At 38.3% G+C, this 15,000-nt stretch overlaps 1 protein-coding gene across 1 annotated transcript in view; it reads left to right on the forward strand.

Moving 5' to 3' along the window:
- The window catches only part of LOC106871276 (fasciclin-2-like), a 33,288-nt gene that overhangs the window by 8,334 nt on the left and 9,954 nt on the right, over window positions 1–15,000 (forward strand). The window contains exons 2-4 of the mRNA XM_089338607.1: window positions 8,022–8,184; window positions 12,211–12,353; window positions 13,816–13,950. Coding sequence (XP_089194733.1) covers window positions 8,022–8,184; window positions 12,211–12,353; window positions 13,816–13,950 — 441 coding nt within the window. The remainder of the gene's footprint in view (window positions 1–8,021; window positions 8,185–12,210; window positions 12,354–13,815; window positions 13,951–15,000) is intronic.

Raw genomic sequence — 15,000 nt, forward strand, 5'->3', positions numbered from 1 at the left:
TATATATATATATATATATATATATATATATATATATATATATATATATATGTATGTATATATAATTTTATGCAGAGTCCGGTGAATAAACTGTCGCGTAAATTAAGCGAAAATGAAAATAACACTGACATCTCATTTTAACAGATATATTTACCAAAATTTATTCAATAAAATCGTCATTGGCTTCAACCTCCAGATGACTTCGGAATCTCCTGCAACTCTTCTGGATGGTCTCCTAGTTTAAGTTGGTGAATGCTGCCATAATCCTTGCCTTCAGTTCATCTTTGGTGTTACAAGGACTTTTCTCGGTCTCTCGCTCAACTGCACCCGACACATAATAATCAAGGGGGTTGCAGTCTGGGAAGTTAAGTTGCCAGATGTTTGAGGTGATGTCGCAGAAATTGTCTCACAGCTATGATTAGGTTCTCTAGCTTGTGTAGCAAGGTGCAGAATCCTGCTGCCAGACAGAGGGTCTTCCAGCAGCCACCATCTTGACCAAGGCCAGCACTACTTCCTCCAGGCATTTGATGTAGGCTCCCGTGTTGAGTGTGAGGCTGTGTGGAGACATAACGTCGCTATCAATAATGATCACTCCAATGTTTGATTTCTATCATTTTCGGTACATGTTTTGGGGACACGGAAAGCCAAAGGTTTCTTCTGTGTGTTCACCATCTGTTCGTATTGGATCACACGATACACACCTTCCTTCCAAGCACTGCTGTAAACAGTGGAAGTGAGCTAGAATGTTGAAACTTAGTGTGTAGGCACAACAGAGTTCAAAGTCAATCGTTGCCAAGCGGCTTCACTCTACGTGCTTTAGCTTTGTTACTATGGCAACAGTCCGGATACTTATTGATCAGACCTTCTAGACATATATATGTGTGTATGCGTGTGCTTAAATATACGCACGCACGCACACAGACACACAGACAGATAGATACACACACACACACATATATATATATAGGGAGAAAGGGAGAAAGAGAGATAAAGAGAGAGAGAAATAGAAAGACAAACAGAGAAAGAGGTGTCGGCTGTCGATTCGTAACCGAATAAGACCTCCTTTTACCCACTCATCTCTTTGCGTTTAAATAAGTCTTATCTGGCTGCCATGGCCTCTAAGGAGGTTTAAAACCTGCAGTTCCTGACCTGCAGCTTCTGTTGCAGATCTCACCCAAATCATTTCTTCCTTTTCTATTTGTATGCGATAAATTAATGTGTTTTCTGAAACCTGACTTTAAACGACAGACTTGATTACGCGTCGAACACTTGAAAACACTTGTCTGCGTCGCATGTAACTTCATATCGTTAACCAATCCTGAGTTTGATAGCGATATAGGACAGTTGAGGAAGGATGTTAATTATTTGTTTGCTCCTTGTTCCAATGAGAAATTTGTGTCGTCTGTCCTGCGAACTGTATTGTTGCAACAAGCCCTATCAGCCTCCAATTTTTTTTTCTCTACCATCATTATTCTGCTTTTCTCCATTCCGCAAGACTTAGTGAGAGTCCTTCTTAATTCTTGGTTCCAATAAGGAATCTCAGAAGCAAGTGTGAGCATCGGTTTCGTTTTAGACAAACTTAAGCGAGTCTTATTACTGACCAGCGCCTGAAAATCTTTCCATTATTTCCTGCAGGTGACTTTCTGAATCAGGCCACAATTGTCCCCATAAAATGGATCCCTCACTATTACAGCACATGTTTTAGAGTTTGCTTTGAAGCACTGTAAGTCAAAAATATTTACAAATTTCACTATGACGAAGACAAACACTAGTATCACAGTCCCGGAGGGCAATTATGATGATCAGACAAAACAGATTGAAAACAGAATTGGAGCAAGGATATCTCCTTGCTTCACTCCATCTTCAACAGCAATTGGAGATTATAGAGAATATTCACTGATGCTTTTATACCATCAGTGAACAGCCAACCTTTCCGAACACAACTCCGGGTACCACCCTGTTAACTGTGTCAAAAGTATTCGTAATATCAGTTTCAAATTTTAGCACATGGCCAGCAACTTCGGGGAGAGGTAAGTTGGTTACATTGACCCCAGAGTTCAACTGGTACTTGCTTTATCGACCTCGAAGAGATGAAAAGCAAAGTCGACCTCAGCATAATTTGAACTCCGAACGTAAATCCGGACGAAATACCACTAAACATTTTATCCGGCGTGTCAATGATTCTGCCATTCCGCCGCGTTAAGTATTCGTAATATCAATAAACACTTGATAGAAACCAACACATTATTCAATGTTTCGTCTGTAATTGCCGTACAGTTTGTTTTTTTAAAAACATGCCCCCCTTGCCCCCTTTCCTGCTTTAAACCCATGTTGGCTCCTAGTAAGACAGCTGGACACTCTTCATCTTGTTGTTCTTGCGTGTATGTGGGTGTGTGTATTTTACAGAAATTCAGAACAGGACAGGGAGAGACCAGAAGCCATGCTACGCGTTTGTTCGTCTACGTGTCATTGTGTAGGCGTGTGCCTGTGTGTGTATGTGTGTGCGTGTGTGTGTGTGTGTGTGTGCGCGCGCGCGTGTACAGAAATGCAGGGTAGGATATGCTCATAAGATTTCCTTGAGCAACAAATATAAAAGAAGGCGACAACTTGAAAACATTGCGGCCATTGTGCTATACTCATGCATATATACACAAATTATATCTAAAAGAACATATATAGACACATACATATACAAATGCATACATACATATATATATATATGTGTGTGTGTGTGTGTGTGTGTGTGTGTGTGTGTGTGTGTGTGTGTGTGTGTGTGTGTGTGTTTCTAGATAAATATATATGTATATATGTGTGTAGACATTATATAAGTATATATATATATATATATATGCATTCAAAAAATGCACATACATACATACAAACATATATACATACACACACACGTACAAACATACATACATGCATACATTACTACCCTTATTTCAAAACGTAGGCAGCTGATAAACGTCCTTATCACACCGCCTGTCCATAACTTTAAAACTGTAGTACATGCACACATAGACACATACATAAAAACATCCATACACGCACACACACTGTCTATCTCTATCTTTCTCTCTCATACACACACCCACAGTCTCACACACACACACACACACACACACACACACACACACACACATACATACATACATACAGGGAGGCAGGCAGCTATATGTAATAGAAAGGCTGAATCTGTTTATCTCTGGATCAACCAATCTAACGTCAGTTACTGCCTCGCATCACGTCATCAATTCTCTCTCCTCGCATCCACCACAGAGATAAGATTCTGCAGGATGCTGTTGTTGTTGTTGTTTTGGCCCAGTTCACTCTCTTGAACCAGTGGATATGTGAACAAAGATGCTCCAGCTGGGACCATTCTATCTTTTATTCTGCCATGGTGTACCTTGGGCTACATCATCTAATATGTCCTTCCTTTTTCTGGTGGTTTAACCAGAATAGTCCTGTTCCACGGGACCGTCCTGCGGTTAAACTTTTGATCAAAGCCGTTCAAACCGTGATCAACTCGTCTTTTATTCAAGCATCCAGCAACACGTTATCCAACCTATCCTTCCTTCTACAACACCGTATAACGTAATCTTTGCACGACTCGGCTCTTATTTTTAGTAACCTATAGCAACCGTACAGACACCATTGTTGACTCGATCTCTGTCGATTTCATTACTTCCTGTGGAGTCAAAGTTCAAATGCTCTCAATTTAAATTACAAAAACGAATCTAAAGACATTTTTTATAATTCCTCCCCTGGCGACGTAAATATGACAATAATTGCCCGAACCACTCTTTTACTTTATAATTCACATCTCGATTGACAGTTTATTAACATGGCGTTTTCGAGTTTGCTTTTTAATTTCTCTTTTTGCTAATATCCCATCTATTATTTATTTTATTTTCCCACCATCGTCACTCCAGCTTCCACTCTGCTATTTTTTATTGATTATTCTTCAGTTTCGATTTGGCTTTTGTTCTTCTTTTTCGTTTTGACTTCTTTTTTTTTTTTTCGCTTAAAGAAGGAAACACATTTTCTTATCTTATTTTAATCTCTCCGTCTGCTGGCTTCCTTTTCGTTATAGAATTTGGTAATCCAGTACCGACGGCATTAAAACAAACAGATAATTGTCCGAATTTACTTCCCACACTCCCTTCAGTTTTTTTACCAATTTATTAATGATCGCTAATGAGTTGGAGTTCTGAAAACGTTTCTGCTACTAAGTCCATTATTCTTATAGTTAATGACAGAGTTCCACTCGATCTAGCCCAACCCCACCCACCACCGCTATGATCGATCATAAATGAGTTATTACTGTAGAGTCGCCAATATCAAATTCTCTTGTTTCCTTCCTAACATTTATTCTCCTTCAACTGCAAGTTTAATTATGAATGTATTAAATGGTTTGCTTCAGCACAACTTTAATACCACCGCAGTTACTCTTTTAAGTATTGACTACATGAAACCACACTGTGGAAGAGCAGCAAGTTAATGTCACCCAAATGCTACATGTTTTGACATTAACGCGTTCTCATATTCACTGCTACATGTCTTAAAATTAATGCTCCTCTGCATTTTATGCTTTGTCACACCATTAATACTTCCTTCTGTTTATTGCAACATGACTTAATGCTTTCACATATTTAGTGCTACATGTTCAAAAATTAATGCGTCCTTTTATTTAGTGCTACATGTCTCAACATTAGTACCTTCCTATATTAACCGCTAAATGTCTTAGAATTAACACTCTTCTGTATTTACTGCTACATGTCTTAACATGAATGCTTCCTTCTATTTGCTACATGTTTTAACATTAACATTTCCTTATATATACTGTTACATGGATCACCATGTCTTAAAATCCCCACCTCTCTGTATTTTCTGCTACATGGTTTAAAGTTTTCTTGTACTTACTGCTACATGTCTTAACATTTTCTATTTTCTGCTACATGTCTCAGTGTTAATATAACCCTGCATTTATTAATGTATCTCTGCATTTATTACTACATGTCTCCCAGCCAGTTAACATTTCCAAACACCTTCCTTCATGAGAAAATGTCAAAAACAGAAACAAGTTCCTATATTTACCATTCTAACGATTTCCCATTCTTAAGTCTGTGATTCCAACCAATAAAAACAAAACCAGTTAAAAATATTCGCAAATTAACAGGAAGTTTTATAAACATTCTGTAATTAGTTAATTAGAAAGTTAATTACCTATTTGATATTTACATGGTGATAGTGAATATTGATTAATTTTCATCACGTTGTTGTTGTTGTTTGATGAAAACTCACAGCTTGTTTTGCTGGGAATAATGGAAAGTGTCAGCTGTCCACAGCCAACAGACTAAGGTGACACTTATTTTACTGGTCATGCTTCAAGGATCCTGCGGAGAATTCCTGCTGTTCCAAGCAACACTGACTTTTGTAGGTGTTCTACATTCACACTTGCAGCACCAATCTTCTTCAGCCATGTTAGTAGTTGAGTTCTGATACTTCCAAGTGCACCAATTACTATTGGTATCACGTCTACTCTCCTCATTGACCACAACCTTCATATTTTCCACTTTAAGTCATCATAGTTGTTTATCTTTTCTTCTTTCACATTGATCCTGTTATCACCGGAGCATGCTATGTTCTTTCTTTTTTATTCACAACAACAATGTCCGGCTTCCGACGTCTGGTCAGGTGATCGCACTGAATTATTGCATCCCACAGGATTTTGCAATTCTCATTTTCGGTGACTCCTTCTGGGGTTTTCTCATACCGCATCTTTACTCTTTGTAGGCCGTGATTCCCACAGAGCTCCCAATGGATCATTCTTGCCACATTGTCATGTCGTTTTTTGTATTGCGCCAATTTCGCGCATTCTCTAACGATGTACCATACCATTTCACCCCTCTCACTGCATATTCTGCATTTGTCGTTGTTTGTAGTGCTGTCGATTCTGCACTTCACATAGTTAGTCATTAACGCTTGTTCTTGAGCTGCGCATATAAGTGCTTCTGTCTCGATTTTCAGGTCACTCATCCATAGCCACCGATCTTCTTTTTTCTGTCTTGGCGTTTGTATCTCTTGCAAACTCACCGTACATTCTTTTCGCAACCGACGCGCTAGCGGCGAGGAAGGCCCTCAATCATTTCTTCGAAGCGAGACATGAAGGCTACATCGTCAGAACTAAGGCTTGTGTGCTGAAACATGGAGGAACTAAGGCCGTTCTTTTGCCCGAACGATAGAGACATGACTTAGCAACAAAACCACGATCAGGTCTTTGAACAACCGCAAAAGACGCATGCTCCCGGTTCCAAGATGTGTGAAGCTTTCCAGCAGCAATTCGAGCGACTGTTTGGAGAGGGCAATGGGTCGGCGACAGTAGTGGACTTTAGGTCGTACCTGGACGACCTGTTGCCGCTCTCGACTGTGCACACGAGGTTCTGCGAAAAGCCAATAACGCCCGCCGAAAATACGGCATTTCTCTCTTTGGTATTTCCCATTGAGGAAGATTAAAGAGCCAGAAACGCGCATCTGAGAAGCCAATAGTGGGCAGCACTGGACAGATAGAGTGTGCTTACAGCTTTTACCGTAAGATAGATGTGGTTGCGAAGCGATCTCTCTAACCACGCAGTCATATCTACACTAATAACCGTGAAGTCATAACAACAAACTTTACTTAAAATAATAAACACTATAAACAATAACGTTTTTTTTTTTACTGATATTTACCTTAAATCCTCCGTATTTATTTACACGTTTTTGTTGACGTAAGCGGTATAATATTTTTTTCACACGTTTCCTCGAAAACTTGTTGATAACTAAAGTTAAATGGTTTTATTTTTCTGTAAAAGATCACAGCTGTTTACCAAAACAGAATATTTTAATTCTTCGCGTCTATTTCAGACAATCTTTGACTCCAGGGAATTCTTTCGACATCGTTTTACGTCTGTTTTCCCATCTTTCTCAAATCATCTTCTTCGTTGTTGCATATTTGTCTCTTCTCGCTTTCTTGTTTGTCTTTTGATTAAATCATTAACGACTTAATTAATTTCATCAACACTCATAATTACGGTTATTGTATCAGGTGTGGAGTTGGGGATATTTTGGCGGAAGAGAGCGGGGTGGTGGTGGTGGTGGGGCGAACGATCTGTCTCTGTGTTTTTCAGCCATTCTATTTTTACGTATCAATCAAGAACACCAACTACTCCATGCCAAAGGCTTCTTTACTAATTAAGAAATCATTCATAAAATTATTACAACAATCATAACATCAACAACAATAACAACAACAAATACAATGACTGCTGCTAATAATAGTTATTATCATTTATTTAATTTAATAATAATGGTTTCAAATTTTGGCACAAGGCCAGCAGTTTCGAGGAAGGTGTTAAGTTGGTTACATTGACCCCCAGTTCTTAACTGGTACTTGATTTATCGACCCCGAAAAGGATGAAAGGCGGAATTTGAACTCAGAACGTAGCGACGGGCGAAATACCGCTAAGCGTTTTGCCTGACACGCAAAGGATTCTGCCAGCTCACCGTCTTCGATAACAATAATAATAATAATAATAATAATAATAATAATAATAATAATAATAATAATCTTAGCATAAAACCAGCAATTTTGAGGGGAGGGTCAAATCGATTACATCAACCTCAGTGCTCAATTACCCCCTATTAATATTCCTATAATTTATAAATCCTTACTCTGCAACCGAATAAATTTTACTAATAATGGTAGCCCCAAAGCAACCTCACAAACTCCAAAAACAACCACAACAATAACCAAATATAAATTCAAATTAATTATACCTAAAGAAAAAAATATAGAAAGACCCTGATAAGATGAAAGGCAAAAAAACAACTTCGGCGAGATTTGAACTCAGAACGTAAACTGTCGGACGAAATGCCACTAAGTTTTTTTGTAGTGTCAGTGTTTTTCTTAATAAATACATACAATTGTTACTGGTTCGAATTTGAGTTTGAACTTAAATTGTTGTTGTTTCTTTCAACAGAATCTCTGGAGTTGGTTGTGTTCCCCAACAGAACAAGACTTGTACCTCTGGGTTCAAATCTGGTGCTGAACTGTATGGCCCTGGGCCCAGGACCACACGGAAACCGACCGAAACTTGCTTGGATCACTCCCGGAGGAAAAGAGATCGATTCATCTTTCGGAAGGTAAGTTGAATTGGCGGTACTTCCGGTTTAAGGTTCATTATACGGGTAGTGCTGATGTGTGTGTGCTTGTATGTGTGTGTGTGTGTGTGTGTGTGTGCTAGTGTGTGTGTGTGCTTGTGTGTGTGTGTGTGTGTATGCTAGTGTGTGTGTGTGTGTGTGTGTGTGTGTATGCTAGTGTGTGTGTGTGTGTATGTTGGCATTTGTTGGACTGTTTGACAGGAGCTGCCCGGGCTCAATTTGTCGCATCCTATGGCTGGACGCCCTTCCTAACGCCAACCACTTTTCAGAACGTGCTGGGTGCCTTTTACGTGCCACCAGCACGGGCGCGTTTCACGAGGCACATCTAAAAGAGAATCCTGTTTGTGGGGAAGGCCACGATTTTACTCGGCTTGATGTGTCTTGAGCATTGGTGATTTTAAGTCGGTGTATAATAGAGACATTCTTGTCACGATCATCCCATCGACTCTCCACCTATACTATTTAGTGTCCTTCCCCTTTTAAGGCGTTGGAAGATATTTTGCTCTTATTTCCAGTATGGCTATTGACCACGCAACAACTGGGGTTTTTTTTGCTCGTTAAAGTAGTAGTAGTAGTAGTAGTAGTAGTAGTAGTAGTAGTAGTAGTAGTAGTAGTAGTAGCGGTGGTGATCATGGTGGTGGTGGTGGTTGTGGTGGTTGATATTGTAATTGTTGTAGTTATCGTGTTTGGCATTGTTGTTACTGTTCCCGTTGCTATTTTTTATGCAATTTTTAATGTTGCTATTCTTGTTGATAACGTGGTTGGCACTGTTGTTGTTGTTGCTGCTGCTGCTGCTGCTGCTATTGTTGTTGCTGCTGCTGCTGCTGCTGCTATTGTTGTTGCTGTTGCTATCTTCACATATAGAAACCCCTGCCTAACATAAAAACCTTCAGCGATTCTTTCCTGTCTGTGAGTTCTGATCAAGCCGGGAGGATGGGAGGGGTGGGGGCGTTATATATCGAACTAGTAAATATATCGATCTCTGCTGGTCATGTGACTAAGTGGTTCTCGTTAATGTCGCCATTTGTCCACATTAACCAACATTCAACAAAGTCCCGCTTCTTTTATTCTTCTTTTTCTCTTTTCTTGATCTATTTTTATTTATATTTCATTCATATTTTTGTTTTGTTTTGTTAGGTTTTTGTCCTCCACAACTGGATGAAAAAGAAATACATTTTTTCCTGTTGGTCTTTTGAAAGGAATTCTGTTTATCAGATATCGATTCCCAGTGAAAGGTTCCGACACCCACCACCACCACCACCATCATCTTCATTAGGGGGAGCACCACCACCAACACTACCATCATCATCATCATCATCATCATCATCATTAGTGTTGCGTAATCCTATAAATTGCTGATTCCCTTCGCCCCATCCCCGCACGCAACCCCTACCCACACTCCTTTCCCAATACTTTATCCCCTCCATCTTGTTGTTGTTGTTGCTGTTGCTGCTGCTGCTGCTGTTTAGCCCAAGGTCAAATCTGATCGAACAGACCTATGGCCAGAGCTTTCCAGACCGTGACCATCCAGTCTCTTTAACACAATACATGAGTATATTATCTAATATCGCCATTGTCTTGGAAATTTGGAAAATGGAAACTACGAAAGCCCATAGGGATGAATTTTACTGTTGTTGTATGATAGACTTAATGCATCTCATCGTTTAACATTCACCACTTGGTCTTTAAGTATTTTGGCAGAATTCATTTTGTAGTAAGCATTGGCGCCAACTCTCTGGTTTGAGGTTAACTAAATCCCCCCACCCCTCCTGTCTTAGAGTCCGCTTTGAAAATGGCTGCAATCACTGCTCTTCATCTTTTGACATTTTTATTGCTAGGTCAGGACCTGCAAAAATGGTGGAAGCAAGAGAGGGAGCGGTACCGTAAACCTGAAGACTTAGTCTGAATGCTCGCAACAGAGTGAGCACAGCTAAAAATACCCGAGGTACCCAGGTACTCAAAGTATTCGAGGTACCAAGTGCTGGTTTTAAACCGGACGACTGACTAAGTCTGTCACCCAAGTAAGCTATGGCGGGATTTGAACTCAGAACGCCACGATCCGAGACAAACAGAACTCTAGCAACTCTGCTTGGCCACCGCCTGTATTTTATTTATCGATCCGATCACAGAAGGCTGAAAGGCAAAATTGACCTTGACAGGATTTGAACGCGGAACGAGAACGAAAACTAAGCGAGGCTAACAAAGTATTTCATCTGACGCTGCAACAAATTAGCCTCATTGAAAAAGTAGGGTAAGCTGGGTGGCACAATGGCACAGACTTCTAATATCCTTAATTCCAGTAGTTGGTTCTGCTGCCAAAATCCCAATCCGATCCAAAGATGGAGAAAAAAGGAAATTTTAGTTTCTCTTTTAGTCTCCATATTATTACAATATGGATTCTGTCAACATCAGACTGGTTCACGTTTGGACAGATTTGGTGTGTGTATATCGCATGAAGGATTTCAGATTAATAGGGGAGGTGAGCGTGGGTAAACGGGTGGGGTGAGTGTGTGCGTGTGGGGGTTTGGGTTTTGGATGGGTGGCTGCTTGGGTGAAGGAGAGTGTTTGTCTCTGTGTGTGAATGTGTGTGGAGAGGCTGTTAATATTCTTTCTACTTTCTTTACGAAATTCTCTTCAGAAGAGAATTAAAACAACAAAAAGCTGTCAGTGTAATCTTTCTTCTAAACCTAAACCACCAACAACTTGTTGTTAAGTAGCTTAGACAGGATTAATTCTCTGGCCGTCGCGGATTTGTCTAACATTGCACTGGTGTGTATATAACATTGTAGTGATGTGTAATACTGCACTAATGTGTGTATAAGATTGCATTGGTGGTAACGTATGTGTGCATGTGTGTGTTTGTGTGTGTATACTTGTTTATATGTATGTATGTATGTATGTATGTATGTATTATCTATCTATCTGTTTATGTATTAGGAGTGTCTCCCTTGAAATCTCTAAACTATCTGCTAATGAAAAAATATCTAAACAAAACGAGAAATACTATAACTTCGCCTTGGCTGAAGCTGGTTGTTAGGGAAAAAAACAACTTTGTATTCCTAATGGTGTGATTAAAGACACATACAAGAATATAGAGAAGGAACGGACTTGATGAGTAACGATAGCGATCACCATGACAATAGCGATAAAAGACTAAGGTATTCTTTAACAAGGGGAGAAATGGGATAAGCCTTATTAAAAATAGAAAGGGTGAAAGAAATAAGATAAGTGTGAAAGAACTATGATTGATGGAAAGACTGATATGAACGGCGAGAATAGCAGTTTGAACCTGGAGGGTGAAATCAATGTTAATAAAACCTTTATAATATCTAAGCAACCTATGAATTTTAATAGGGATAGTAATAATGATATTATTGATAATAGTAATAGTAACGATGGTAGCAATGATGTGGATAGTAATAGAGATGATAATGATAGTTCTTATAAAGGAATTTTAAATATCGTAATGGAAATAAAAATGATATGACTCCACTCAAGAGTGCAAATATGGTTCCCGTAGTATATTTACTAATAACTATATTCATGGGAATATATTAAGAAATAGTAACTATAATAATAATCCTAGAAAACGGATGGCCCGCTGGAGAGAGATTACAGGGTATAACGCCACATAAGGAGCACAAATAGCCACTAATATACCAGGAATGTTTATCATAGTTACAAAACGAAATACTATTGCCTTACCAACAGTTAAATACATATATTTATATTTATAACATCTGGGTAATAACCTTATAACATGTTTCCTGAATCTGTTCTACGGATACTTTCAAAGACACTCACCTGATGATGTTCTGGTATACAACTATTGCTGAATCATATTAATATAATACTATGTATAGTATGTGAAACACTTAGCAATTAACAGCTGATGATAATGCACGGAAACAATTGTAGTGATTTGGGTTAAAGCTTATTCATTCTATCGTTTTGTATTATATATTTTTTATTCATATTTTTCTATGTATTACGTCTTTTCTTGTGAAGGTTATCAACAAACAAAGGCTACTATACATCACACCTCTATATAAACAATATCTCACAGTCAGACGCTGGTAGATTCACTTGCCGTGCCACTGGTCATCGTAAGAAGATTCTCGAGGAAGAGCACTTTTATCTGAATGTATACCGTGAGTATAGACACTGTCTATTTCTTTTTTGTGGTTCAATTCACTTTTAAATGTTTGAAATCTTAATGCAGAGAAATCATTGTTTTCTGTCCAGGGAGACATAAAATACCTGTTAGCATTTACAGGGTGTTCAGGCAAAATTTGGCAGTTTGCATAAAACGAAATCGCTTTGACCATAACAGCAGTATTTGTCTGCAGCAGTGGCTCAGTCTACTCAGCTGTAAGTCGGTAGTATGGACAATGTCTATGCTGCCCAGTGACAATCGACAATGGAGCCTTTATGCAGACGCTCTGTTCGCTAGAAACAGCAGGTAAACATCACTCCAATCACACATACACCTGTTTCACAGAAAGAAGGTTGTAGTGACTAACAGTCGTCCTGAATATACAAAACTACGGGACGGTCATGGCTGGAACACTTTAATGATAAATATTTGGTGTCGTGTAGTGGAATTGAACCCTAAACTTTGTGGTTAAGAAACTAAGGTCTTAACTACACAAACCTCCCTGTACCTGTAATTACTTTGGGGTGGAAACTTGAACCAAGTAAATACAAGGAAATCTTCAGGTAACAATTTCCGATACTAAGATCGAGCTGCAGTTGGCACCGTCAACAACGCCATCTGGTGCCAAAAATATTGGCTTTGCGTGTCAACCGGATGTAAACAATTCATTCATCTTTGAAGCTATTATGGTGACTCGAACGATAAATACGACTTTATGTACAAAAGTATTGCTGTCACGGCCATGTTGTCTTTTATTCAGACATAAGTGTATCTAGGACAACAATGCCAGATGTGTGCCTCTTTGTTGTTGTTGTTGTTGTTGTTGTTTAACTCTCGGTCAGCTCGGATCTAGTGAACCTAAGGTCAATGGCATTCTAGCCATGGCCCATTCTGTTTTTTATTCAGATACATCACAAGACAGTAGCATGTGATTTGTGGACGATGTTACTTCTATTTCTAGCATAACAAACGAACTTATAAAGGCTCACTCTTTGACTTAGAATATTTACTTCTTATGATGATGCTGAATCGATTCTGAAAGCCAACAGTTCAATAAGTCTACAAGAAACCTGCTCCTGTTCCAGCACGTGGTCAACACAGTGACCACACGATGGACATATTTTCGCCAGTTCTAATTACTGAATTCTCTCTTTGTCCAGTTTAATGTCCACTTTCAGCTTTTTACTTTCCCTTTACAATTCATTTAGTGGAGGGAAAATCAATAATTGATTTCGCTAACTGATTAGTGATCGACCAGCTGACTTATTACTTCTATAGGGATTCTAAATCTCGCGCTATCGATCACCAAATGGAATTGAATAGTAAATCTACCTCGGCTCACTTCATTGGGTAATTCTATTTTCACCAAACTTCGTCTTCGTCCAAATTCCACTCACACCCGAATCCCACCCTCGCCATGTCAGGGTTTCAATTGCCGATATCTTTTTTTTTTCCAGAATCAATCATCTACGTTGATTGTCCAACGGTTCAAATCCTGAGAAAAAACAGTTCCGGCCTGATAAGATGCGTGGTTGATGCCACCCCTGCCGTGGTGGTGTCTTGGCGGTTAAAAGGACGCTATATATACGATGGTAAGGGAAAGTTTGTATACATAAATACATAATATATATATATATATTCATATATATATATATATATAAATTCAATAATAGGACGAATTCTTTTACAAGAATTTATCAAGTAGCTAGCGTGAAAAAACCTCATAAGGGAAAAAATCCATCATTTATTCCCGAAATATATATTTATATTTATATAAGGGCATTACTATACAATAACGCCTCATGCCATGAGGGACTCTAAGGTCAGACTACTATAAAAAAAACACATTTTTACCGAATGCGAGGAAATGCAACTCTCAAAGCCAACCCCTTAAAAACGGACTAAATTATAGATCATGATTTCGTAGTTATTGTAGTATTATACAACTTCTACTCGTCAGTATAATATGGTCAAGAAAAATAGAAATAAACAGTGAATCAACATACCAAACGAGTAGAAGTTGTATAATACTACAATAACTACGAAATCATGATCTATAGTTTAGTTCGTTTTTAAGGGGTTGGCTTTGAGAGTTGCATTTCCTCGCATTCGGTAAAAATGTGCTTTTTATAGTAGTCTGACCTTAGAGTCCCTCATGGCGTGAGGCCTTATTATATAGTAATGCCCTTATATAAATATATATATATATATATATATATATATATATATATTATTATTATTATTATTATTATAGAAGCAATAAAGAAGAGTGCGATATTTCGACATCTCGTGTGTCTTCTACAGGTCCAAAAATAAACTTGTCAATCTACTTCATTTTGGTAATATTTATAGGATTGAGGTTACCAAAATGAAGTAGATTGACAAGTTTATTTTTGGACCTGTAGAAGATACACGAGATGGCGAAACATAGTTCATTTGATAACAGTCGCACTAATAATAATAATAATAATAATAATAATAATAATAATAATAATAATAATAATAATAATAATAATAATAATGATAATAATAATAATAATAATAATAATAAATGGCAACAAAAGAATGAGACGTCGATATTAGGTAAATAGAGGAATTTATATATGCATAGTTTCGGACAATCAGTAAGTTGTTATAATAGT

This window comes from Octopus bimaculoides, chromosome 20, assembly GCF_046866305.1.
Source record: "Octopus bimaculoides isolate indiv1 chromosome 20, ASM4686630v1, whole genome shotgun sequence".
In the NCBI taxonomy this organism is placed as follows: domain Eukaryota; kingdom Metazoa; phylum Mollusca; class Cephalopoda; order Octopoda; family Octopodidae; genus Octopus; species Octopus bimaculoides.